Source organism: Meriones unguiculatus, chromosome 9 (genome assembly GCF_030254825.1).
Source record: "Meriones unguiculatus strain TT.TT164.6M chromosome 9, Bangor_MerUng_6.1, whole genome shotgun sequence".
Lineage (NCBI taxonomy): Eukaryota > Metazoa > Chordata > Mammalia > Rodentia > Muridae > Meriones > Meriones unguiculatus.
The window spans coordinates 4,325,332-4,352,698 of NC_083357.1; the positions used below are offsets into that span (position 1 = coordinate 4,325,332).

At 38.3% G+C, this 27,367-nt stretch overlaps 1 protein-coding gene across 29 annotated transcripts in view; it reads right to left on the reverse strand.

Moving 5' to 3' along the window:
* Positions 1-27,367, reverse strand: part of Slmap (sarcolemma associated protein) — a 119,777-nt gene that overhangs the window by 9,420 nt on the left and 82,990 nt on the right. For 15 of the 29 annotated variants that reach the window (XM_021656018.2, XM_021656019.2, XM_060390728.1 and 12 more), the window contains 7 exons: positions 22,309-22,368; positions 18,652-18,732; positions 18,336-18,395; positions 8,081-8,203; positions 5,928-6,002; positions 4,860-5,180; positions 3,981-4,098 (listed from right to left, as the gene is read on the reverse strand). In XM_021656018.2, coding sequence (XP_021511693.1) covers positions 3,981-4,098; positions 4,860-5,180; positions 5,928-6,002; positions 8,081-8,203; positions 18,336-18,395; positions 18,652-18,732; positions 22,309-22,368 — 838 coding nt within the window. Of the gene's footprint in view, positions 1-3,980; positions 4,099-4,859; positions 5,181-5,927; positions 6,003-8,080; positions 8,204-18,335; positions 18,396-18,651; positions 18,733-18,874; positions 18,898-22,308; positions 22,369-27,367 lie in introns of those variants that run through there. The other 14 variants (XM_060390732.1, XM_021656021.2, XM_060390741.1 and 11 more) reach the window with 3 other exon arrangements.

Here is a 27,367-nt window from a genome sequence, read left to right on the forward strand (position 1 = left end):
TCCAGAACCCTCAGCATTTCACCAGGTAAGAGCAGATTTCACAGCAGAAAAAGGTATACAGAAAGTAAGATACTTTAGTAAGGAAAAGACATTAAGACATTAAAAATCCCTTTAAGTTTTAAGCTATATCCTTTCAAATATAAAAGAAATTTTTTATAAATAGAAAAAAAAAGACTAATTAAATGTGGGGAGTTTTCTTTGCTTTGTTTTCTTGTTCTGAGATAGGGTATGCAGCTTTTGGCTGGTCTGTAATTCCCAGACTGGTCCTGTACTCACAGAGATCTGCTTGCTTTTGCCTTCCGAATGCTGAGAGTAGAGATAGGCACCACCATGTTAGGCCCTAACTGTATACTTTGGGATATGGAAAAAGTCATGTAACTGGTACACCTTATTCTCTGATTAAACATTTCCTGAGCTCTTAGATGTGTACAGGAGGCATGTTATAATAGCAAGGGGTGCCTCAGTGTCCTCTTTTGTCAAACATTTACCTCAGTGCTGGTTAGTTTTTTGTCAACTTAACACATTCTAGAATCATCTGAGAAGTCTCAGTTGAAAAAAAATGCCCAGTAGGGATAAGGTTATTGGGTATTCAAATGCTGATTTCTACACACCCTGTATTTGGTTGCAATCCTTGTTCTGAGAATCTCCTGTCTCAATATTGTGTAAACACTGCTCCCAAACTGTTCCCTGGTATGCCAATAAAGTAGCTTACAGCCAATCGCTGAACAGGGAAGGAAATAGGGATGGACTTCCTGTCAGCCAGGGGAGGAGTAGATTAAGCTCAGCAGAGAAGCTGAATCAGGAAAGCTACAAAGTGCAAGTATCTCTGCAATGTATGCAGGGAAGAGGCCAAATTAGCTTAAAGAATTAATAATAGCGTTAATACTGCTCAGGATTGTGCTATGAAGCTTGTTAAAATAACATGATGGGGTCTCGGTTATTTGTGTGAAAGCCAGGTAAGGGAAGAGCTGGGTTCAGAGAGAAACTGAGAAACAAACAGCTTCATAAAAATAAAATAAAATGAAACTGTAGCAATGGCCCTTGCTGACTAGCGTGTGGGGTATTTTGATTGATGTGGGCAGCCCCAGTCCACTGTGAGTGATGTGACACTGGGAAGAGGCCTTCCGCTGCGCCAGCCGTGAGGAGCCGGCCAGCACGAAGCATCCCTCATCCCGGGTCCTCAGTTCCTTCTCCAGGCTCCTACCCTGACTTCCTTTAAGGATGGTCTGTGACCCAAGACTTGTAAGACACAATAAACTATTTCCTCTCCAAATTGCTTCGGTCATGGTGTTTTATTACAACAGTAGAAACCCTAAGACAATATCTGAAGCTATTTTCCAGCTTTAATTACATTATTTTTCTAATTTTCTAATAAAAATAATTTACACATGAGGCAAGTAAGTTGATATGAATGAACATCGATGCTTTTTTTCAGAGACTGGGATGTATCTCAGTGGTGGGGTGTATGGCTAACATGACCAAGACTCTGGGTTCAATATCCATTATTAAAAATAACAATAGTTCCTTGTTCAATTCTTTGAAAAAGACCTATCTGGCTTAAAGAAAAGTTAGCTCCCACAATCAGATAAAAGAATATAAGATTTTTAGAGTTGGAAAGATGGCTCAGCGGTTTAGAGCACTAGTTGCTCTTCCCGAAGACATGTTTATTCCCTGTACCCACATGGCAGCCCACAACCATGTGTAACTCCAGTTCCAAGGAATGTGCTGCCCTCTTCTGGCTTCTGCAGGCAATGTATGCGCATGGTGCCCAGGTACACAGGCAACAAAACACCCATACACATAAAACATTTTTTTAAATATAAGATTTTCAAAATAACATTGTTATGTCTTTTAGAATGGAACTTAATCAGATTCCACACTATAAATAACGAACTATAGAGGATATATATCCTATTCTGATTATACAATGAGCATATTCTTAGGGATGAGTCTCATAGTATCAAGCCATTATACATGGACACTAAAGGGCCTTTAAGACCTTTAAAAGAGAAGCTTAGCAAATAAGTGCTCAGGCAGAAATGTTCAAGAAATAGAATTAACATATATATCATGTAATTCATGTGAGTTTAGACAGGTGACTGGATTCATGATACGTATTGATTCAGTATTCCTTTCTAGAACCTATTGTTTTGTTTTGTCTTGGTTATGAGGTAAGTATCTTACAAGGGACTCTCCCTGACTTAGTGTCCACATAGCTGATTCTCCAGGCAGCAGCAAATACCCAACTGAAGTCTAACATATTAAGCTATAGGCCCCTACTTACATGGAATCTGTAAACATTATTTTTAACATTTAAGCAAAACTGGCAAAATTTAAAAGAACAATACTTTAATAATCTGCTACATTTCAATTAATCACTTCTCAAAAATGAGAGATCAGGAGGTTCAGAATCTGGGTGTAGTTGCTAATGCCTGTATTGCACAGTACTTGGTAGACTGATGCAGAAGGGTTAGTAGTTCAGGACCAGCCTTGGCTACAAAGCAAGTTCAAGGACAGCCTGGGTTATATGAAACCCTATTTCAAAGTGCTAACAAATACACAAACTCAATTTGTTTACATGTGCTACCGTAAAGGTAATCAATACATACACATACATGCATACTGTGGGTCTTTATTTTGTCCTATTCCTATTTTAAGCATTGCTTTTACTAAATTCCATGTTACAAGTAAACATTTGTTTTATTTATTAATTCTCACCACATACTCAAAAATGCAATAAACATAAAATACATAAAAATATGGAGCAAAGTTATGGCATTAGAAAACTCAGGGGCTAGAGAGATGGCTTAGTGGTTAAAAGCTCTAGCTAGTGTTTCAGGAGCCAGGTTTGGTTCCCAGTACCTTACAATTATCTGTAACTCTAGTTCCAAGGAGTAAGTACAGTTCTAAAGAATCCAATGCCCACTATATATGCAGGTTACCCTTACTTACATGCAGGCAAAACACAAATATACACCTAAAGTAAAAATATATAAAATCTTTAAAAATGAGAGAAAATCAAAGTGCTTTGTGGATCCTTATGCTGAGACCTCATGGTATTATGAGAGGCTTTAGAGAATAAACCAGCAGCTCTTATTCCTCAGGCCTTTCCATACTGAGTTTAGGAGGGGTAAGGAATTGAGATCAGGCTACCCAGACTGTAGGCCTAAAAAGGACATGGAATTCCTGGTCCTCCTGCCTCTCACTCTCTCCTAAGTGCAGGGGTTATAGGGCTGGGCCACCTTATAGATTAGTCACCCCCCTTCTGGTTGTGTGTGTGTCTGTGTGTGTGGATCAACATGTGTTGTATGTATATCTGTACATGTACAGGTGTGTGCATCTATTGCTTTGTAAGGGAAGGCCAAAATCAATGTCAGGTGTCTTCCTGTAGAGACAAGGTCTTACTGAACTTGGAATTCCCTGTTTTGGGTAGATAAACCGGAGCAAGCCACAGGTCCAATCTCAATCTGTAAAAATCTATCGTCCCCTCCTTTACACCAGAAATGGAACCTACAGCCTCAAGTCTTCCATTGTTTGCTACATTCATAGCCTTCTCCTGTGTGATTTATAAGCTAAATTTATGTCTCTTAAAGTGGTAAATTTTGTTAGTCTTAAATCACCATTCTTACTAACAGAGATCAATGGGGTGAAAAAAAAAACCAGTAATTTTATATGTGAAATATATCATAATTTTGTTAACAAGGCAATTTCAGTTTTGGAACTTTGCTGTTTGTTTTTAGCAGTGGGGAATAGTACAGCAGGAGCATCTAACTGTGTCTGAATTCTAGGGTATTCCAAAAGAAGCAGGCTTATGGGAGATAATGGTAAAAAGAAATGAAATAGTGTAATATTTACTTGCTATGTTTAACTTGTCAAGCAGTTTGGCTGAACATTATGCTCCAAAATGGCATTTAAATATCAAAATTTACATAAAAATCAAAGATAAATATTTTGAAGTTGAAAGGAAAATTCTCACATACTTGTGCAATTCTTTTTCTTGCCGCTGCAGTTCTGATGACAACAAAACATTTTCCTTTTTCAGAGAATGGCATTCAGTTTCCAATACATTCCATTCCTTTTTCAACTTCTCTAGTTCACCTAAAAGAGTCACAAAACATATTTGTTAACACAGAAACCAAAATCCACCATATTCCAAGGTGACAGAGTAACGTTTCAGAAAACACACCTTTTTTCTTAGAAGCACGGGAGTTTTCATAAGGGAGTCTTTGACTCCTATCACTTTGTTTTGTAGCTCAGGGACATTCTATCACCTTAAAATTTCAGGATGTTTCTTTTCCTACGCCACTGTTTTTGTTTGTTTGTTGGACAGGAGGTCCCTATGTAGCCCAGGCTGGGAAGGCTCTATGTAAACCAGACTGGCCTCCAACTCAAAGAAAACCATCTGCCTCTACCTCCTGAGTACCAGCACTAAGAGTATGTTCGAGTACGCCTGGTTGCTTTGTTGTTTTAAGATAATAATGTTAATGTTTGCTTGTTTTACACAGGCTCTCTGGATATAATCCAGACACGCCTTAAGCTCAAAATCCTCGGGTCTGTGCCTCCTAGGTGCTGGGATTACGGGTGGACATCATTGCTGTGACACATGCTCCTCAACAGCATTGCTTAGAATTAATAGTATATGCAACTCATTACACAACCTATAGACCTGCAGGGTGTGCCTACAGCCCTTGTATGGAAGCCCTGGTACACAGTTACCTTCCAGCAAAGAGAACAATTACTGCTGTCACCAGGTAAGAGCTAGCAGATGTGGGCTAGCACAACACAGTAGGACCAAAAGCCCTCCCCCTACTCCCTGAAAAGTAAGAGTTACTGAGCTTTATGACTCAGTACACACTCACCTTGCAACCTTGTTGCCTCCTCCCTTTGCTGGTCTTCACATTGCTGACATCTAAGCTGGAAACTGTTCTGCAGACTTGTGATTTCTTTCTCATACTCAGATGCTGCTTTCCTCCAGCTCTCAAGCTCTGCTCTCACCTTCTTATGCTCCTCTTGCAAAGAAGCAAAGTCAGTGTCCCGCTCAGAAGCGGCCCTCGCTGCTGCTTGATGAAGGAGCAAAATCTCATCTTGGGCACTAAGCAATTTATCTCTTGTGCTGGAGATTTCGGAGTCTTTTTCCTCTTGGAGATTCTCCATATCCACGTGTAACCTCTGCAGCTGGACTATAAAAGCGTATTTATCTATCATTTTCTAAAATGGTAAGTCCATAGCTCTAAGTCCACAGGAATTAGGAACAAAGTTATAACATATTACAGGCCACAGCTATGAGGCAGCCTAGCTGTCACAGCTGTTTCTTTTGATTAAACTGCACAAGCAATCCATGTTTGAGACAGAAAATGCCAAAATACAGATACAAAAGGGAAAACCAAAAAGCCAAAGCAAACTTTATTTTCTCCCACAGAGAGGAGATTTATTTTAATATTTTGCTATTTATTCTCCTTGTTTTCCAATGCCTTCCAATGCCTTCAAACATACATACGACCAAATATTAAATAGAAATATGTGTGTTTGTGTGTATTTTTCTATCCTCTTGCTGATGAAAATATTTTGGGAGGAGGTGAGACAGGCTAGTTCAAGCTAGTCTCAAATTCATTATGTAGATGAACTGGGTCTCAAAACTCAAACTCAAACGTCTTCCTCGTCTCTTAAGCGCTAGGATTATAGGCCTGCACCACCGCAGTTAGCATCAGGCCCGCCTTTTCACCTCCAGTGTGCAAAAAGAGGTTACTGAGACAATCCCTCCCCTTCATCTGCTTTAAAGGAAAACTATCCAAGAGCCTAGTATCACAGGGAAGACCCAGAGCCACGACAACTGAAGACCCTCTGCAACCTTACTTTCTATTCCTTTTCAATCATTGAACAAGAACAATATCAACATTCATCTCAAACAGTTTTGGGATGCCCCATACCTTGAAGAACCTGTATTTGTTTAGCAGACTCCTCAACTTGATTTCGATAGGCTTTTCGTTCTTCTTCCAAAAGAGCTAAAAAGAAAAAACACAGTACATCTAATTTTGTGAGTTAATGAAAAGCATTCACAATTTTGCGTAGCTAGAAAATTCTAAAATTTGTCTTTTAAATTTTACTGAAAGACACAAAGTTAGGAGATAAGTATTATCAGTATTAGCCATTATGATTTTAGGAACACAAAACAAAAGTAAGAAATCTACAAAATCTAGTTACAGAATCTACAAAAATCTAGTTACACTTTATCACCAGGAAGCCTTTCTTACATAAAAATATCCTAATAATTGTTAATCATCATTGAGCAGTGCAATACCACATGTTCAGAATGAAGGCTAAGGCAAGGAAGTTCCCAAGCTCAGGGCCAGCCTAGGCTATGTTAGATGGCTCTATCTGCAGAAAAGGAGTTGGGCTATGCCTCAGTAGTAGAGTGCTTGCCTTCTATGCACAAAGGCCTAGGTACAACCCAGAACCATTAAAAAAGAATGTATTAAGGGGCAGGCTGGTACTGTATACTTTAATCCGAGCGCTAAGGTAACAAAGGCATAAAGATCTCAAAAAAGAGTTCAAGCAAGAAATGACTAGGTAGTGAGAGCCTTTATCAAAAACAAAATAAAAAACTCTCCTCAACCACAAACAAACAAAAACAAATCTTAAAAATGATATATAAAACCAAAACAAAACAAAACACTTCAAAAAAGTTCTTGGGTTTGCTGTCAAGCACCTAGTAAGTACAACATAACAGCTGATTACTAAATATTTTTCAATGTAATTAAACATTATCCTGTAGCTTATAAAAGATACAAAATAAATGTTTATTTTTTCATTTTTTTGCAGTTCTGGGGTTCAAAGCCAGGGTTTCATATAAGCTAGGCTGGCCTTACACTAAGCTATAGCTACCTTGAGCTACAGTGCTAACAGCTCATCAAGATAATAATGTCTTTAAGAACAAGGAAAGGAAGTAGTCATAAGAAATTCCCAGATTCTTCTTGGCATTTGAGTGTTCTTCTGCTCAGGAAATGTATCTTATAAAACCTGAGGATGCCTTAAGAATCCATGGGCTAGATGTGTCTTCATTAGGTGCTGACCTCTGACATAATGAGCAACAAGCCTTATGACTTGAAGTGAAGTGGATGACAAAAAATAAACTGTCAGCCATCCCTGTCTCAGCATTCTGTGACTCAGTTTAAACTACAGTTTGAGAAGCTGGTGCAATTCTGCTTTATTAAAAAAGACAGCACACTGGATGCTGCCAAAGAAATCATCATGGCATGGGACAGACAGAGATGTCTGGATGTGTGCAGGTGCAGGTCCATCTTACAAAGGACTTCCTAGTCGGTGCTGCCACCTGGTGGGCACTAAAAAGAATCCATGGTCTGGATCTGAGGCCACTCCAAGGTTTTAATTGCCTAAGGGCAGATACTGGACCGCAATGGTAGCAAAAGCTCCAAAGAGCATGGCACCCACTGGCAATAATTATGGGGCAAATGAACCACGGGAAATCGAAGTGGCAAGATGAGAAGATCCTTCTTTTTCTTTTCTGAGGGAGTCTAGATACTCTGGCTGGCCACAAATTTGTGCTCTTCTTTCCTGCACATGTGCCACTGCGCTTGGCTTAGAAGATTCTAAATCCTGAAGCTTGCCTGCAACCTGACTGCTAAATAAACTCCTCCCTGCCCCTAAAGCGAACACTAATATCAGAAATAAATCAATTTCTAAGTCCCCTCCCCCAGGGCTTCTATTGCACTGACTGACTGGGCATCTCACATCCAAAAACACCTGAAATATGAAATCTGAAACTTCTGATTCCAAGAATAAGGAACATTTAGCCTGCAATTAGCACGTAATTAACAATGGAGGTCTTTTGTTGGCAGAGCTCCTAATGCTCTTCCCATTCACAGAGTGAACATCTGTAACAGTCCTCGTCTCCCCATCTGAAACAGAAACTGAGGGGTCTAAATGGACGTCTGAGAACAAGCCTAGCAAAGCCCTGGCTCTAGACACCCTGCCATGCCTCTGGGCTCTGAGTTCTGTGCCAACAAGTCACACTGTGCTGCCTTCATAAGACCCCAGAAAATTGCAGTGATCTTGATCTCACCTTGGAGTTCAAAGCATTTTTGTTTACTTGCTCTAGCTAGCTCCTGGGCTTCAATCAAGTCTTTGCGGAGATGCTGAATTTCTTGTTTGGCCTCAGTTTCTGACTGTGCACCCTGTAAGTCATCTGACAAAAACATGTTTATTTTTAAAAGCAAGTGTTAGTACTGCACTACAGCCTCTATAACTAAAGTCTGGCGCTCTTTTTCATATTTAGACACACACAGCTAGTAACATGGCACAACAGAGTTAAATAAAACTTAGAAGCAAATTAGAGTAAGCATATTAGTTATTTTTACTTTGACCAACAGAGTTAACATGGACACTAGTTCTATAAAATGCAGAAATTAACATACATTTTATGGACGTACAGCTCCTGTAAACTTGAAATTTAGTGAGACAAACATAACACTGTTTTTCCATCACTTTTCAAATTATTTATTATTATTGTTATTTTGTATGTGCGTGTGTAACATGCATGCCACATCACATATGTAGAGGTCAAATACAATGTAAGGAAGTTGGGGTTTTTGCTTTACTGTGGTGGTCCCAGGAGTTGAATTCAGGTTATCAGACTTGGCAGCGAGTGCCTATTTACCAGATGAACCCTCTTTCCAGCTTCTTCTCCATCAATTTTGAAGTTTAACAATAAGAGAAAAACTTTCCTTGGAACTTAAAGTATGGAAATAAAATATGGAAATAAAAATGGAAAAACAAAAGAAATTCTTCAAGACAGAGAAGACTACCAGGGCTCAGAGGGGAGAGGCAATGCCAAGCTGACCTATCCTAGAGTTCTATCCCACAGTTCTACCCTAGAGTCCCAAACCGCAGCAGGGTGGAGCAGCCTTCCTAAGAGCTGCTGTCCTCTTAAACTCCATACATATCTCTTCCCATCCTACCCACACGAACAAATAAACAAAATTTGAAAAACGAAAAACCAAACTTCTGGTCTGGGGTTTGCTTTTTCTTTTCTTTTTTTTTAAGTTGGGGTGTGTGTGTGTGTATGTGTGTGTGTGTGTTTTGACATAGGGGCTCACTACGTTTTGCTGTCTACTCTGAACCTCAGTATGCAAACTAGGCTGGTATGAGTTTACCTGTCTCTGCCTCTCAAATGCCAGGATTAAAGGTACGCACCAGCAGCTGGGAAGTGGTGACACACACCTTTAATCCAGCATCCAGGAGGCAGAGGCAGGTGGCAGGCCGTTTAAAGCCAGCCTGGTCTACAAAGCAAATTCCAGGACAGCCAGGGCTGCAATGTTACTTGTAGAATACAAAAAATAAATGTGTGTGTGTGTGTGTGTTTGAGAGAGAGAGAGAGAGAGAGAGAGAGAGAGAGAGAGAGAGATAACATTTAAAGAAAAAGAAATCACTTGAGGTTAGCATAGTAAAAGCTGAAGGGAGGAAAGGGTAATAGAGAAACAATGTTATAGATTAACTTTTAAAAATTAAAAATACTATGAATCATAAAAATGCAATAAAAACTAGACTGGATGCTCCAGTATACCTGATTTGTACCCACCATCACATAGACAGCAGGTAAAGATACTTGAATTATTAACTGATCTAACTTTAGCAATTTAACTAAAATAGACTTAACCCATCATTACCAACTTCCCTAGCCTCTTCCCTTTCTTGTTACTCTGCTACTCATCTTTTGCTGTACTAACACTTTGGTGGGATGGAAAGATGACTCAGCAGCTAAGAAAGCTTGCTAAGCAGCCACAGGGCTAGAGTTCAGAATCTAGCACACAGGTAACAAGCTGGGTGACTTAGAAATGCCTGAACTCACGTCCTTAGTCATAAGGGAAATGCAAACCAAAACGACCCTAAGATTTCACCTTACACCCATCAGAATGGCTAAGATCAAAAACTCAAGTGACAACACATGCTGGAGAAATTCTGGAGAAAGGGGAACCCTCCTCCACTGCTGGTGGGAATGTAAACTTGTACAACCACTCTGGAAAGCTATCTGGCGCTTCCTCAGACAACTAGGAATAGCGCTTCCTCAAGATCCAGCTATACCACTCCTAGGCATATACCCAAAAGAGGCTCAAGTACACAATAAGGAAATTTGCTCAACCATGTTTGTAGTAACCTTATTTTCAATAGCCAGAAGCTGGAAACAGCCCAGATGCCCCTCAGTAGAGGAATGGATACAGAAATTGTGGTACATTTACACAATGGACTATTACTCAGCAATAAAAAACAAGGAAATCATGAAATTTGCAGGTAAATGGTGGGATCTGGAAAAGATCATCCTGGCTGAGCTATCCCAGAAGCAGAAAAATACACACGGTATATACTCACTCATATAGATATATAAGATAAACCTACTAAAATCTGTACACCTAAAGAAACTAATCAAGAGGGAGGACTCTTGCTAAAATGCTCAATCCCTATCCAGAAAGGCAAAGAGGATGGATATCAGAAAAAGGAGAAAAGAGGGAACAAGTCAGGAGCCTGCCACAAAGGACCTCTGAAAGGCTCTGCCCTGCAGACTATCAATGTAGATGCTGAGGCTTATGGGCAACCTTTGGGCAGAGTGCAGGGAATCTTAGAAAAGAAGTGAGAAACAGTAAGATCTGGAGAGGACAGGAACTCCACAAGGAGAACAACAGAACCTAAAAATCTGAGCACAGGGGTCTTTCCTGAGACTGATAATCCAACTAAGGACTATGCATGGAGATAACCTAAGACCCCTGCACAGATGTAGCCCATGGCAGTTCAGTATCCAAGTGGGTTCCATTGTAATAGGAACAGGGACTGTCTCTGACATGAACTGATTAGCCTGCTCTTTAATTACCTCCCCCTGAGGGGGAAGCAGCATTACCAGGCCACAGAAGAAGACAATGCAGTCACTCCTGATGAGACCTAATTAACTAGTTTCAGAAGGAAGGAAAAGAAGACCTCCCCTATCAGTGGACTTGGGGAGGGGCATGCATGCAGAGGGTGGAGAGAGGGAAGGAATGAGACGGGAGGAGGGAGAGAACCACAGGGGTGATACAAAGTGAATAAAATGTAATTAATAAAAATTTTAAAAAAGTTTAATCAGTTAAAAAAAAAAAAAAAAGAAATGCCTGAACTCCTGATCTTATATCCCTTATTGGCTTCTGAGTGTACACAGGCCTACATATACCTCTCCAAAGCACACACATATACAAATGAATGTACATGTGAATGGGTGGGCGTGCACACACACACACACACAATCAAACAAATCTTTAAAAATATTTTGGCTATTAAACACTAACATCACCCTGTTAAGTCATATCTTTCTATTGTATCTAGTTGTGTTTTGCATTCTTTCGCGTACACATGCTTTAGCTATATTACACAGCAAGTTCTAGGTTAGCCTAGGCTATAGAGTAAGACTTTGTAGCAAAAAGAAATAAAATAAAGATTCTTACTACAATAGAAGGCAAGACAACAAATACATAAGAAATGATAAAGTTATAAAATCATTCTTTGACCCCCCCCCTACTGTAGCAATAACTAATTGGGTGTAAATAATCAACATTTACTAATACTTAAGTAGTAATAAGTGTGCGATTTAAAGGAACATGTTTGTAGTCAGACATTTCTCCAAAGTTAATTAGTTATAAAAATAAAATTACTTTAAAAGTTACTCTGCAAGGAGAAACCTGGGAGACAACACCTTAAATAATCAAAGTTAATGTCACCAACAAAAGAACAATTCAATATCTGGTAGTTTCTGACAAGAGCTCTAATATTTCTATAAAATATACACAGTTCAAATCTAGTCATGAGGAGACATTAGTCATCCAAACTGAGAGACATTTTAATTTTTTCACGCTGTTCAAAACTGCTAATGTCATGAAATTCAGAGGAGACTGAAGAGACACGACAAAGGCAATGCATGGTTCAGGACTCCTTTGTCATAGCACAAAGGAAAAATGAGAATGAAGTCAGCAGGTTCAAGTACAGTAACATACCAATGTTATTTAACATCTTGATTTTGAGAATGGTATAGTAGCCATATAGGAGGAGGTGGGTGTGTAGCAAGGTATTTAGGAATAAAGGTTATCATTTCTTCTATTAGTTCTGAATGAGTCACAGGAAAGAGACAGGGGAAAGAAGAGTATATGGGGCTCAGTCATAATGCTGTAAGTTTTCTGTGGATCCAGGAATTGTGTCAAAGTAAAATAAAAGAACATGCTACATATATTTAAATACAATAAATATAGTAGAATATTAACACTTACTGAATCTAGGAAGTAAACATATACAGGTGCTTCTGGTTTTCTTCAACTTTTACCAAATTCGTTTGGTTTTTTGTTTGTTTGTTTGTTTTGTTTTTCAAGACAGAATTTCCCTGTATAGCCTTGGCTGTCCTGGAACTCACTCTGAAGAACAGGCTGGCCTCAAATTCACAGAGATCTGCCTGCCTCTGCCTCCCGAGTGGTGGGATTAAAGGTATGCCCCATCACTGCTCAGCTGTTTACATTTTTTAATAATAATAATAATAATAACTCTCCTAAAGTAACCAATCCTAATACTACCATCTTAGGACAAGCCGAATCATTTCTGACTAAACTCCATCAACTTATCTTGCCCTTCTGTGTTTATCATTACAAGCACAGTAAGAATAAATGGATGTCTGCAACAGCTTTTAAAAAAAGACAGTTTTGCTTTAGTGGATCTTCATAAATCAGGAATCATCTACCTCTAAAGTCTATACATGGACAATTCTTGTCCATAGCATGACACTTCCCTGGATAGGTCATGCTGTCAAGCAAAACTAACAGAGTGCTTCACTTTCACATGAGATAACAGAGAAGTTGGTTTTTATGCCAAGTAATCACATTTTAAAGAACATATAATCAAAGCCATAATGAGCTGTGCTTATACAAGAGAGCATTATTTACAAATTAGTTCTCTGAACCATATAAAAGACCAAATAAAACAAACAAACAAACAAAAGGCATGTATCAGATCATACAAACTCTAGAGCATTTGGTCACAGAATTAGTACTACTACTGACTAAAATCTCTGCAAATTAAGTTTGGTGCAATAAACACAAATGACCACTTTCAAACTAATCAGAGTTAGTGTGTAGATCAGCCTTCTAAGCAGCCAAGAGACAATTTTTATCAAAGACTAATGAGAAATCTTTTTGTGCTCAAGGCTCATGAAGCATGTTTTTCACAAGGTTTTGCTGGAAAGTACTTTATTAGTTTAGCTTATTGTGACTTAAGTCTACCTTCATGGCACCCTACTTCTTTTTCTAAAAACAGGATTTTTGTTTTGTTTTGTTTTGTTTTGTTTTAAAATCAATCTGCTTCACAACCTTGGGAAAAGTTTGGTGATGAACATTAGTGAAAAATGTTTAGACAAGGGTAAATACAAGTGTTCTGCAGCCTAATTTATTTTCTCTATCTTTTCTTTTGGAGGCTGAGTCTTATCTAGCTTAGGCTGGCCCCAAATGAAATTAAGAGTATTGCCTCAACCTTGCACCAAGTAGCTAGGATTAATGGCATGTTCCTAAACACCTAACCCCATTTTATTTAGCTATAGAAGTCAAACGGAAATAGATATTTTTGAGGAATTATGATAAGTGAAAATAATAAAACAGCTTCCCTGCCCCAGCTTTTCTAGCATTTGGAAAGATGAGACAGGAGGATCTCGGAGGCTGAGACCTTAAAAAACATGTTTCACTCCTAACACTAATTGTCTATCTTTAGAGCTGCCTGTGCTGTGTTGACTAAATAAAACTATATATAGTGTGGACCTCAGAAGTACTCACATCCTACATGTGCACAGAAGCCCAAACTATGACACTGGTATCTGAGCAGAGGCCAGAACCAGCTTCTCAGCCGAAGGCTAATTTCTGCAGGTTTGTATTATGCATGAAGCAACTAAACTCAAAAGCATTAGCCTACAGAAAAACTGCATATGCCCTAAATTAAATTTGGTTTAAATAAATTATGTTCCAAAGACTCAGACTCTTTTAGTATGCATAGTTGAGAAATACTGAACCACTTAGGAAAAGGGCCAATCAAAGCATTTTCTCCAAGATCTGCCTATGCATGCTTCACCTGCTTGCACAGACACTAGCACATCAACTGATAGAAGTGATCTTGCTGAGGCTGCAGCTACTCAGATGGGTGCGTCCTCTTTCCACTACCATCAGCGTTCCCCTTTTCAGAAAGTCTGGCAGTGGTAGGCTTCGTCTGTAAATCAAATTGTCTACCATAATTATGTGTGCATGTAGGACAGTCACAGGTTACTGCCTAACTGCAAACTGAATCTTGGCAGTGGGCTCTTACAGCTGAGTTTTTCACTCCCTTGCCTCTCCTGATCAGACAGCTGGTTCCTTTGCTAGCTCTCTTGTCATTCCCATTTAGTTTTGTATTTATCTAGTAATTTCTCCTATCACCTGCATCCATAATCGTGTAAAAGTTCCTAAACTGAGCCACTGCCTTATGCCTGCCCAAGTCTTATCTTTAACCACATTTATCCAACAGGGCCATACCCACACCCATGCTCCTGCATGGATGGCTGAGAGATGGATTCCCACTGTTCACACTGGTCCTGCCTTTAAGAAATACACCCTTCTCTTGCTCTTCTTGGAACATTCTTACTTACTTTTAGCCATCTTCTTTGGGAATCCCATCCAGACTACTGCCCCAACCCTGTTCCTTACCAGGAAGTTAAGCATATTTTCCAAAGTTCCCATCAACTCATTAAAATGACATACCTCTCCTAAGATTACAACCTCAAGCAGGTATGTTGGCACACCTGCAATCCCAGCTCTTAAGAGGTAGAGACAGCAATACCAGAAGCTCAAGCTATACAGTAAGTTCAAGGCCAGACTGAGCTACATGAAACTGTTTCAAAATTCAAAACAAAACCAAGAAAGGAGGAGGAGAAAGAAAAGCGAAGAAGGGGCTGTCGCTTTCTTATCAGCCTGTTTCTGTGTCTTCCAGTTCAATAAATATGTCAGTGGCACAGGCTATCAGGAGGAACTGCAATGACGCAAGTGAGCTTCATAGAGATGGCCCATTGTTTTGCATGGCTATGATGGGTGTAACTTGGAGATGAGTGTCAAGCTTTTCTAATCAGTCCTAAAAGTTAACCATGGGGTCTGAAAATTTACCCTCTTCCTTTAAGAGAAATTTCCAAGTTGGGTGTGGTAGTGCATCCCCATAATCTCAGCATTCAGAAAGCTGGGGTACTGCAAGCTTGAGAACCTGTCTCAACTACCCCACACCAAATCAGAAAGTTCTGTCAGGCTACTGCACCTCATTATATAGAGTCAACCATCATCCCACACAATCAAGCATAATTTAAGTGTTTCTAGTAAGTTTCACTGAGTACATTGGTTTAGGAATGTATAAAACTCTTACAAAAAAAATAATAACTACCACTTAAAGTAATGATGATGATTATTTCTTGGCAACTCTTATAAGATCCTCCTGCTCCTAATCAAGCACGGAATGACTTAACACTCCATTCTGTCTTTTTTGAAGATTTACTTATCTTACTGTGTGCGTGAGTGTTGTTCCTGCATGTGTACAGGTGTACCACGTACACACCTGGTGCCCACAGGTGAGAAGGGTCCTGGGCCCCTCACACTGAAGTTATGGATGGTTGTGAACCACTCACATGCACTGAGAACCAAACTCAGGTCCTCCAGAGCAACAAATGCTCTTAACCATTGAGCCAAGCTCTGGATGCTTAATATTCTGTTTCTAAAAATCAAGCTGCAGGATGATGGAAAGATGGCTCAGCAATTAAGAGTGTGTACTGCGTGGAGAGAGTGCCAAAGTTTAAACCCCAGCATGTACAACAGGCAGCTACAATGGCCTGTAACTCCACCTCCAGAGAATCTGATAACCTTTCTGGACTCCAAAGGTATCTTCACTTATGTATACATACCTCTACATAGGTATCTATGCACACTTAATTAAAAATAAAGTAACTCTAAAAATAACTTTAAAAATCAAGTTGTAAAAATCTTTCTATTTTATTGAGAGGTAGACAGGCCTCTAAATTTGCTTCGCAGTCGAAGACAGCCTCGAGTTCCTTATTCTCCTGCTCTCCCAAATGTGGTTTGCTATTATAGGCAAGTGTCACCAGAGCCAGCTTCAAAATCTTTGAATAGCTGTGGTTAAAACACTATTTCATTAGCAAAAGTTAGCAGTCATATAGAAATGTTAGGAGGGAGGGAGGAAGGGAAGAAGAGAGGAACAGAAAGAGAGGCTGTGTGTGTGTGTGTGTGTGTGTGTGTTCATGCATGCAAATGTGGGTAGATAAGTGTCCATACAGATATGAACATATGTGGATGCATGAATGCACACTTGTGGACTTGTGAGTATAGAGGCCAGAGGTCAATGTTGGCTGTCTTCCCCCATTTGTACATACACATAATTAAAAATGAATTGAATGAATAAAAAAGCATTAGTAACAGTTGAATACAATTAACACAATCATAATGCTACCTAAAAGTTAATCAGAATTTAGCTGATAAGATTTGAGAGATTTATACAGCACAAAAGACCATATAAACTGCTACCTTTATAAGTGTTTATTACTTAATTTCCTTTCTTATTTTTTTATGGTCCCATAAAGTACCAAGGTTCCATTCACCGCTGCCCAGTATCAGCTCTTTTGTCTAACAGTGCTCCCTTTCCCAGTACCAGCCTGTTTGTTTGCTGGTTTATTTGTTTTGCAATGCTGGAAATCTTGCAAGGCCAGGGCCTTGTGCCAGAGTGGCAGGTACTCTAACAATGACTTTCACCCTCATCCCTTTTTTCCAGTATAACAAACATCTTATAGCAATGATTTTACGTTTCTGTGGAGATTTCTAAACTGTGCAAACATTAATTCTTTTTAATTATTATGACATGAAAGAAATCGTGCCTTGGGCACACCAAGAGTCACCTAAGAGAAGTACAGATCAATAAGTAAAGATAACTGTCATCAGACTGAAGGGCACACTGGCTACCCGGGTCAACAATCCTCAGGAACTTCCTGAGTGTGGAATTCAGTCAAAACTGCTTCCAGAGACAGTGTGACTTTCAGTGTCCATGGAGAAGGAAAAGAAAAAGAAAGTAGGAATGTCCAGATGAAAGAACATGAGAGAATCTGAGTGAACTCATTCTTGCCATGGTTGCATAACTAGGCCGGCAGTAGGGTCATGCAGGGCGGAGCAAGCCCTCTTCCCTCATATCTCAGAATTCAGCCTGCCTTCTACTGACCCTTAACAGCCCTGCTGAAACAATAGGTGTGCGCACACAAAGGAACTTCTAGAGACTACCCCCAATGTTCCTCTCCCAGAGAGCTTCCTGACTGGTGCTAGTTCATCAATCCCCATATACTCATCCACGGAACTGAAACTTTCTTGTATGAAGTGAGGCAATGAAAAGTAGTAAATGCTAAAAGTCATAGATTTATCAGTAAGTTTTCTCCAAAACACTTTATTTCAAAATAGTTTGTAAATAATTGGTATTTCCTACCCACTGTATTCTAAAAGAATAACTACCAAGAAAAAAAAAATACTTCCCTTTCAGGGTTGAAAAAAGTGAAGAGGTTTACTGTAAAATTTCTGAGCTCAGTGAAAGAGAAAGACTTAGTCTCCCATAGGGATGCGGCCCTGACTGGCTGCCTCCTCAGCTCTGAGTATACTACAGACGTTCAGGCTGTGTTCATGCACTTATGCATATACACAGAATAATAAGTAAAGAAAAAGAGGCCATGAACCCGAGAAGAAATGAATGAAGCATGAAAGGAGGTAGAGGGAGAAAAGATGTAATTGAAAAAATAATAATAATTCTAGCCCCAAATTTCTCAAAGAATCTTAAGAACTAGATAATTTTGGGGAAATAAGAAAGAGCAGCAAAGTTTGAATTTAAGGATTTCTAGCACATGACAGCAGAAATAATGTGGTTTTTTTCTAGAGAGGTAAGAGTTTTTACCTTACTCTGATTATGTTAAAAGTACATATAAGTTTCTATTAAGAAAATGAGAAAAAACACAAATACAGCTGAATTTCAGGTTCAACCACTTGCTTCTTTGTCTCCACCAAATTAAGTTACTCTGTAATTTAAATGTGTCTACATATTTCTTAGCAAGCACTAAGCATCAACACTTTTAACTTTAGTTCTTCATACTTTAAACAACCTTTTTAAAACAGTGAACTAAAATGTAAAGCTTTACGTATACATGAAACAAATTTTTGGCAAACGCTGAGTCTAATAATCCTGGCTTTAACTGTTGTAAAATCACATTAAAGTACCTTTTAATAGAGACACCTTAGCAAGGGGTTCATTTAGGTCTTGCTCATCCATTTGGGCGTCTACAAGGGGGGAGAGAGAGAGATACAGTTTTTAAATCTATCAGCAAATTATTATTATCAGAGTAAATAAACTATCTCTTACACTTGGACAGTTGAAAATAGTTTTAACAAAATATCTAAGATTTTATAGAAGGATCTGCTAAGTCAAAGCACTGCTTTTTGTTAAACACAAACTCTAAAGTTTTCATCCACATTTTAATCAATAAACCTAAATTGCCAAAAGACTGTTCAGCTTTGTAATACTAAGTTAACTTACCTGTAGTGTCGTCGCTGCTTTTTTCCTTGCTTGGACTCAGAGTATCTGATAAGTCAGATTCCTTTGCTTTTGCCTGATTTTCTGTCAGGAAAAACAGAAAAGTCAAAATGTTATTAAAATTCAACACCTTCTAGCAAGAACACTGCTTTAAGTTCAAAATCTATGCCTACGCAAAACTGTTAAAAATCTACTGAGATCTCTGAATCTCTTTGTTCTTCACCACCTGATCCAAAATGCAATGCTGGTTATTTCTCAGAGCTCAGAGCAAATCCTAACGCGGATCCTGCCTGCTATGCAGAAGGCTGGGGCTGTTATCCAAGCTGTCCACTTATCAACTGGGAACAAAAATGCAGTGAGCTTTGTTACAGTAATCAGGGAAGCACAACAAATACAACAAAATTCCCAGAGCAATTGGGACATTGTCTGAAGATAATCAAAGGGAAAGGTCACATTACTGCTGGAAACTTCTCTTAGTAGCACATTAGAAAAATCAATCTAAAACTCACAATTATGAAAGTACCTGTTAAGATGAGCAGCCCATTTCTAAAGAAAATTCAGCAAACCATAATTACAACAAGAAAGGAGACCTCTTTTAAAGATTCTGGTAGTGCCAAGTATTCTAATTAAAAAATGGGGTACAAAACTAAACAGAGAATTCTCAACAGAGGAATGCTGAATGACAGAGAAACACTTAAAGAAATGCTCAACCTCCTTAGTCATCTGAAAAATGCAAATCAAAACAACCCTGAGAATCTACCGTACACCAGTCAGAACGGCTAAGATCACAAACTCAAGTGACAATACATGCTGGAGAGGATGTGGAGAAAGGGGAAGAACCCTCTTCCATTGCTGGTGGGAATGTAAACTTGTATAACCACTTTGGAAATCAATCTGGCACTTTCTCAGACAATTACGAATAGTGCTACCTCAAGATCCAGCAATACCATTTGTAGGCATATATCTAAAAGATGCTCAAGTACACAACAAGGACATTTGCTCAACTATGTTCATGGCAGCTTTATTTGTAACTGCCAGAATCTGGAAACAATCTAGATATCCCTCAACCAAAGAATGGATACAGAAATTGTGGTACACTTACACATACACTACTCAGCTATTACAAACAAGAAAATCATGAATTTGAAGGCAAATGTATGGAACTAGAAAAGATCATCCTAAGTGAGGTAACCAAGAAGCAGAAAGACACATGTGGTATATACTCACTTATAAGTGGATATTTAGACATTTAGGATAATCATACTAAAATCTGTACACCTAAGGAAGCTAGTCAAGGAGGATCCTGGGTAAGATGCTCAATCTTCATTCAGAAAGGCAAATGAGATGGACGTCAGAAGAGAGAGAAAACAGGGAACTGCCTAACATGGGTGCTGGGAACTGAATTCTGTTCCTTTAGAAGAGCACAAGTACTCCTAACAGCTAAATCATCTCTCCAGCCCCCTCTTAAAGTATTTTAAAATTTCACTTCTGATTGACATTTAATCGTTAAGAGACATATACAAGAAAATGGAAAAGCTACCAACATAATAACAAAACTATTCCTAAACTGAGAAACATATAAGGTGACTGTTTTACTTTATCTTGAGTAGGCACAACTACTATAAAAAAAACACACCAACCATAGGCCATTTCTGTATATACCAATGGACCAATCACTTGGGGAAAAAAAAGGGAAGAATTCACTTTTTTGTTTTGTTTTTGTTTTAAACAAGGTCTCATTCCGTATCTTTAATCGTCCTAGAGCTTGCAATTTATGCCAGAAAGGCCTCATATTCATGGCAACCCTCTTGCCTCAGCCTCCTGTATGCTGGATCAGAGTACCAAATCTAGTTAACCATGAGAATTTTATAAGCAGTGTATGTTAGGATTGTACAGCGAAGTTATACATCAGGTTTATAAACCACGCCACGTGACTGGTTCCATGTGGGAGGTTTTATCAGGGAAGGAGGAGGGGGTCACAGAGACCATCTCTGAGTAGGGTAGGAGAGAGAGAGAGAGGGAGAGAGAGAGAAAGACATGGTGGGGGAGAAGGCGCAAGAGAGCTAGATAGCAACCATTATGACCACCCAGTTTGGCAGTGTGAAAAGTACTAATAAATGTTGATTTATAAAATATAAAACATACTTATATTATTGTTAGAAAATGAATTAAACTCATTTGCATGGAATTATTTACCATAATAGATTTAATATCTGACTGAAACAAAGAACCTTCAACATTTGTCCACTTTGTTCCTTAAGATAAAAGCCCAGCCAAGTGCGGCTGTTCCCATTTGTAATCTCAGCACTCAGGAGGCTGAGAAGGAGCTCAAGGCTAAATGAAACTACACAGTGAGTCCCTGTCCTAGAAAACAAAAGTCAAACTAAGAAAAGACCCAGAAGTGGAAATGCTGAGTCAAAACAGGTTCTCCAAAACTTTCCTTGTATATTTTTTACAATCAGTAATATTGCACACATCTTTTTCAAAAATTTTACCTGATTTCAAGCAAATATATTCTATTCCAGAATACACTAACGTACTAAGGCAGCAAGGCACTTTTCTTAAGGCAATACCAAACACCTTCTCCCTCTGCTTTGCTTCCAGTGTGAAGTGTTGGTTACTCAATCAACAGATTAGAATAGGAACTTAGGTGGTGAAGTAAAGGCTATTTTAAAATCTGTTCTCATCTCACTTTAATAAGATGAAATAAATTGCCTATGTACTAAAAATAGTTCACTATTCTGAAACCTTATGCCTGTTTGCCAGAACAATATTAGCATTGCATAGTCTATGCATTCTTTCTCCTAATATGGCATCTACTGTGCACAAAACTAGAATGAAAGCTACCAGACATTTGAAATAACACAATTTTTTAAAAAACACTTTAAAAAGCAAGCTAACCCCATTATTCTAACAATACAGAATGTACTAAAATAAAGTGTTACAAACACTTAGTGTTTGTTGTTTTAACTGGCTAAGATTGTGAAATTTTATGTTGGCAAAGTCTGATTAAAGTTCCACTCTAACAAAAAATACATCCCACCAGATTTATTTATTTCATTATCCTATGCTTAAAAGCAGCAGTATGATGCTTTAAACCTTAATTTTCTTCCCTGAGTTTAAACACTATGATAATAATAAATTTTTAAGCATAAAAAAACCTGCTACTTTGGCAAATTATTGGACTGTTAACTATAAAATACAACAGTTTACATTGACAAAAGTTATCACTAATGTTTTAATCGAACTGAGATAACAAAATAGAGAAATGCTGAATATCAAAAAGAATGTTAAAGATACAATAATCCTCAAAATAAAATTAAATATTTTTCACTCATAAAAGGTTTGCATTATGTTGACTAAAATTTTGAATGAAAACTAAAAACAATAACAATACAGAAGACAGAAAGATCAGAAGCAGACCTACCACAAATATTAACTTTAAAACCATACACAAATGCCTACATTAAAAGAAACTGTCCTATATTTTCTTAAAATAGACATCTAAATATTTCAGATAATATCTACACTTGCTAGATTGACATTTTGTAAGCAGTAATAAATAAAACCGTGGTTAAAATACAACAACCTTGAAATTTTAAACTAACTTTCATTATCCAAAATAACTGTAAAACCATAGGGGGAAAACAGAAAACTAACCTTTTGAAAGCTTTGATTCTTCTACCACTTTGGTTAGATGCCCCTGGACAATCAGCTTCTCTGCCAAAGAAAATAAATGTTACTACCGAAGCTCAAACACAGCCGCATTCCCTGAGTGGAGCAGTGTAACACATTCCATGACCAAATTTAAAGACGATAGCATGACCCGTTATGACCAAGCTTCAACAAAAAGCTTGAATCCGGAAGAAGAACTAGAGAACTGAACTTACTAAAACGATCACGTTAATGCAAAAAACTGGGAGTAGGAAAAGACTATGCCTTCTGTTTTCATTAGATATCACCATACTATAAAGTGCAGACCTTCGTATAAAGGAAACAACAACAACAACAACAACAAAAAACAATGTGAAATCTTTAAGTCATGGGTATGAAGCTGAAATAAAGGCATTCTGGGAAGGCAGTTTACTTAAAGAAGAGAAACAATGCTATATTGATAGTTTACTCTTTCCTACTGACACACTTCAGAAGAGTCTAAATAACATACACCAAGAAAATGATGACTTTAGAAGAGCTAGCTATTTAAAAGAAATTTTTAAAAAAGCATGTGGTTTAGCATTTGATGTATGTTTCCACATTCTGCACATCACTGAGGCAGATAACGTATCCATTCTGCTATTTCATTCTCTACTCCTGTGTATCAGCTGCTGTCCTTCAGTCAACTCCTTTGTGCTAGAACAATTTCTCTGTTCTTTGAGTCTTCAACTGCAACTTAGTCTGCGCCCTCCAATCAATCACTGAAGTCACTCCAACACCACTACCTCTTGGTTGCCTGAGTCCACAGCTCCTTCCCATTTCTTTTTTTTTCCTTTATTATTATTATTATTTTATTTATTATTATTATTATTACAATTTACTCACTTTGTATCCCAGCTGTAGCTCCCTCCCTCATCTCTTCCCGGCTTCACCCTCCCCCCTTTCCTCCTGTCTCTCCCCTATTCCACTGACAGGGGAGTCTCTCCTCCCCTGCAATCTGACCCTAGCCTCTCACCCACTGTTTATCTGCCTTTCTCTAAAACAAAGAGAGGTTCTTAGGAAGGAAGGGTAGTAGGGACTGAGGAAAGCGTCTCGTTCAAAGCAGGCAGCTACTTTACCACTAAGCAATACTTCTTGTCCTCTTTTCATATTTCATTTTGAGACGTAAGTTGCCTATGTTGGCTTTGAACTTGGAATTCTACCTTTCATGCGCCAAAGTAGTTAAGAATACAGATTAATGCAACAGATGTATTTCACACTTAGACAATTTGAAGAGGCACTAGTCCTCAAGACATAACTACCTGTTCTCAACTGTATCCTGTACTGTACTCTTGACCCTGAGCTCTAAATCTTGTTTTATTCTCTCATTTTATTATTGTAACATAATTTCTGATTATTTCATGAAACAGAATCGCCAGAAGGTAAATGATTTGTCACCCTTCTCCCCTGAAAATGCTGTTTTTCCACTAATACCGATAGTTGCTTGACAGTTTAACTAGGCCCATAATTCTACAAGAAATTTCCCTTCAGAGTTTTAAAAGCAGACTGCTCTGCTCTTTCCTGGCTTCTACATGAATGAGTCCAATGACAATCTGAATCCAGTTCCTCTTGGGTAGGAAGGACTTCTAATGCTTATAATACTGGATCTGCCTGTCCTTCCTGAATACCTGGGGGTGACATACCCCAATTCTGTGGCCCTGAGAAAGTTCCATAGACTTATGCTAGCCAGGGCCAAAGCATGTAAGAGAGGACGGGAGTTTCCTACTTCTTGCTCACACTCTCCCCACACTACAGGAACTCTAGAAAATCTTCTGAGATGGCAAAGACTATTAACCTAACCCTAAGTAATGATGTGGCACAAAGCGCTCTCATCACAACAAACAAGCAGCATAAATGAGAAATACATGCTTGACAAATTAAACTACTAAAAACCAGAGCTTGCTCAGTGGTTAAGAGCAAGTGCTCTTGCAGAGGAACTGGTTCCGTTCCCATATCAACACGGTGGCATGTCCACCTGAAACTAGCTCTAGGGGATCTGACACACTCTTCTGGCCTCCGTGGGCACCAGGCATGCACATAGTACAAATGCATACATGTAGGCAAAATAATCATCTATAAAAAGTAAAATAAATAAATGTTAAAAAAAAACAAATACAGACTACAAAGATGGCTCAGTGGTTAAGAGCACACTATCTGCTCTTCCAAAGGAACCAGGTTCAAATCCCAGCACCCACATGGCAGCTCACAATTGTCTGTAATTCCAGTTCCAGCGAATCTGACACGCTCACATCAATTCACAAAAAATAAAAATAAATTACTAAAAAAAAAAACAAAAAAACAAAAAAAAAAAAAAAAAAAACAAGAATACAGAGTTTGAAATGTAGAAGGGAGGGAGAGACAAAAAAAAATACTTCAGGGTTTATTTACTACCAATTTTGTTTACTATGAATCTTCTTTGTATTCTTACAGCTCTTGAATTCTCCTTCCCCATTCTAGCCCTCATACTGGAGAAAGAACACAGGGTACTATACCACTGGGCCATATACCCAAAGGTATTTTTTATACTCCCCCCCATCTTTCTCTAACTAAACTTCACAAACCACCCATTTTAAAGAAGCAATTCAGTAATATTTAGTATATTCGTGATATCTAAAACATTTTTGTCACTCAAAAAGAAGCCACATAAACATTAAGTATTTATTCCCAGCCTCCCTCTCCAGGCCCTGGCAGGTTCTGATCTGTTTTCTATCGCTTGATTTATTTATCCTGGGTGTTTCCTGTAAGTGGAACAATACAGTGTGTGCCTTGGTGTCTGGGTTAGCTTGTGGTCTTTAAGACACAATGTGATGAACATTCAGGGTACCTTCTTGGTTTACAATGTAGACTCTGAATATCTTTCACCGGGGAACTGTCTTATATTGTCTTATTGATAAGTATATTCATATTCTCTGTATGTGTGCATGTCCCCTCTCTCTATGTGTGTCCGGGTGTGTTATGTGTCCCCTTTCACTACATCCCATTCTCTTCCCTTCTCATACCTGAACTTATTATTGACATGTAACATCTTCAGGATAATTCAATATTTTAAAAATTTTAAATTAGAAGATTAAAAATTTTACTTAAAAATTCCTACCATTCTTATTTTCTAGAATATTTACTTTTTAAAATCCTTGTGCTGATTTAAAAAAACTCTAGTATCATAGTCTTAATTATCAAAAACTTTACTTACACTGCACCTTTTAAAAGACAATATCATCTTTTCCTTGTTTTATTTATATATAACTTTCTGAAAAATAATTACATTTTTTAAAAGCTTTCTTCTGCTTTATACACTTTTTTCCTGTTTCTTCCCCGGTCATGATCCCCTGTTTCTCCTATATTCAAACCTGGGCAAAGTTCTAGAAGCATGTACAGGACACAGGGTAGTTCAGAAAACATGTGCATATCAGTGCCTGTATGGACCAGGCTAAGGGAAATAAAGCACAGACTATTCTTTAGGTAAATCCAAATCCTTGCTTAAAGTACCACATGGACTACTCCCTTCCAGAGCCCCTACTGCTTTTGGTATCTGAGCTGTAGATTTAAATAAAACTTGTCCTTTTTATTTTTTATGCTCCCTGCAAAATAGAAAACAAAACAGATCCCAAATCTCTGACACCTGTTTTACTTGTGTGTATTCCAAAATATTGTTGACACCTATTGTTGACTTACTATAGTATTTTCTCCCATTGTCCTCATGACCTTATATTTAATACATATTTTTGTTATAAATGGATTCACTCACTGTATTTAATCAAAAGCTTACAAATGCCTTTTAAAAACTACTTCTTTTACTTCTGGAACTGCCCATTTACTCCCTATGTCTTCATGCTCCTTTCTTAGCTTTTCATTGCCTTTTTCTCCATCTGGCTATAATTTAAATAAGTGTATTTGGTCTTCAAGATTTTTGCTAATGGCAATAAAATTCATCTTTTCACAGTTTCAATTACCTGTAACTGAACTATTTCTAAATGCTGATGGCAAGTCACAATTTCTCTCAGTTTCCAGAATGCCGTTCCCTAACTACTTTCTAGATATCTTTATCCAGAATTCCGCAGGGACTTAATTTCATCATGGCTAAAGCTGAATTTCTATTTTCTTCTTTTCTCTTAAGTGATACTGTTGGTGTCCCTTCTCTTTTGTTCCACTATTCTTTATTCAAATCTCTCTGACAGGATATTGCAACTGCCCATTATATCTCTACCTTCATCAATTCACTATAAACTACTTGTGGGAATATAAGGATTTCTTCAAATGTTACTATGCATCAGGGTAACAACACTGTGAGACATCAAGGAACTTGGTTTAATCCAAGTGGGGAGGTAGCCTAACAAATCTGACAGTAGGTTTCTTATCTGCCTAACTATATCAATATAACTCTTCTGGTCTTTTCTCAACTACGCTGATTGTTTTAAAGATCAAAAACACAGCAGGGTGGTAGTGGCACACACCTTTAATGCCAGCACTGGGGAAGGCAAAGGCAGGCAGATCTCTATGATTTTGAGGCCAGCCTGATCTACAGTGCAAGTTCCAAGATATACAGGGCTACACAGAAAAACTCTGTCCTGAAAACCCAAAAGAACATATACTAAAAGACTAAAATTTATTGCTGAGAACTCTCTCTTCATTTTGAGAAAGTACAAAACAAAACAAACAAAGCAAAACACAAAATCTCCAACAACACAAAAACTTTTCTGCAATGCATATAATCCAAAGAGACACAGAGCTCTGCTTCTGGCCCTATCTACCTCCTCCTCCCCTTGCCAGAGATCTGAAGGAACAACTTCCTGTAACATAAATTCAGATCTTGAAAGAGCTCTCTGTCTTGCCACAACTGAAAGAGATAAAACAGAGGGCTTTCTTCTAAAAAAAAAAAAAAGAAAGAAAGAAAGAAAAGAAAAGAAAATCACTTGTTCCTTTGTCTTTGTTTGTTATTCTTTAGTTACTCTAGAGAGGGGATTATCCACACCCCTGCTCCTCTTTTATCTGAGGCAGGGTCTTACCTTTAGTGTTACTCTAGAGAGGG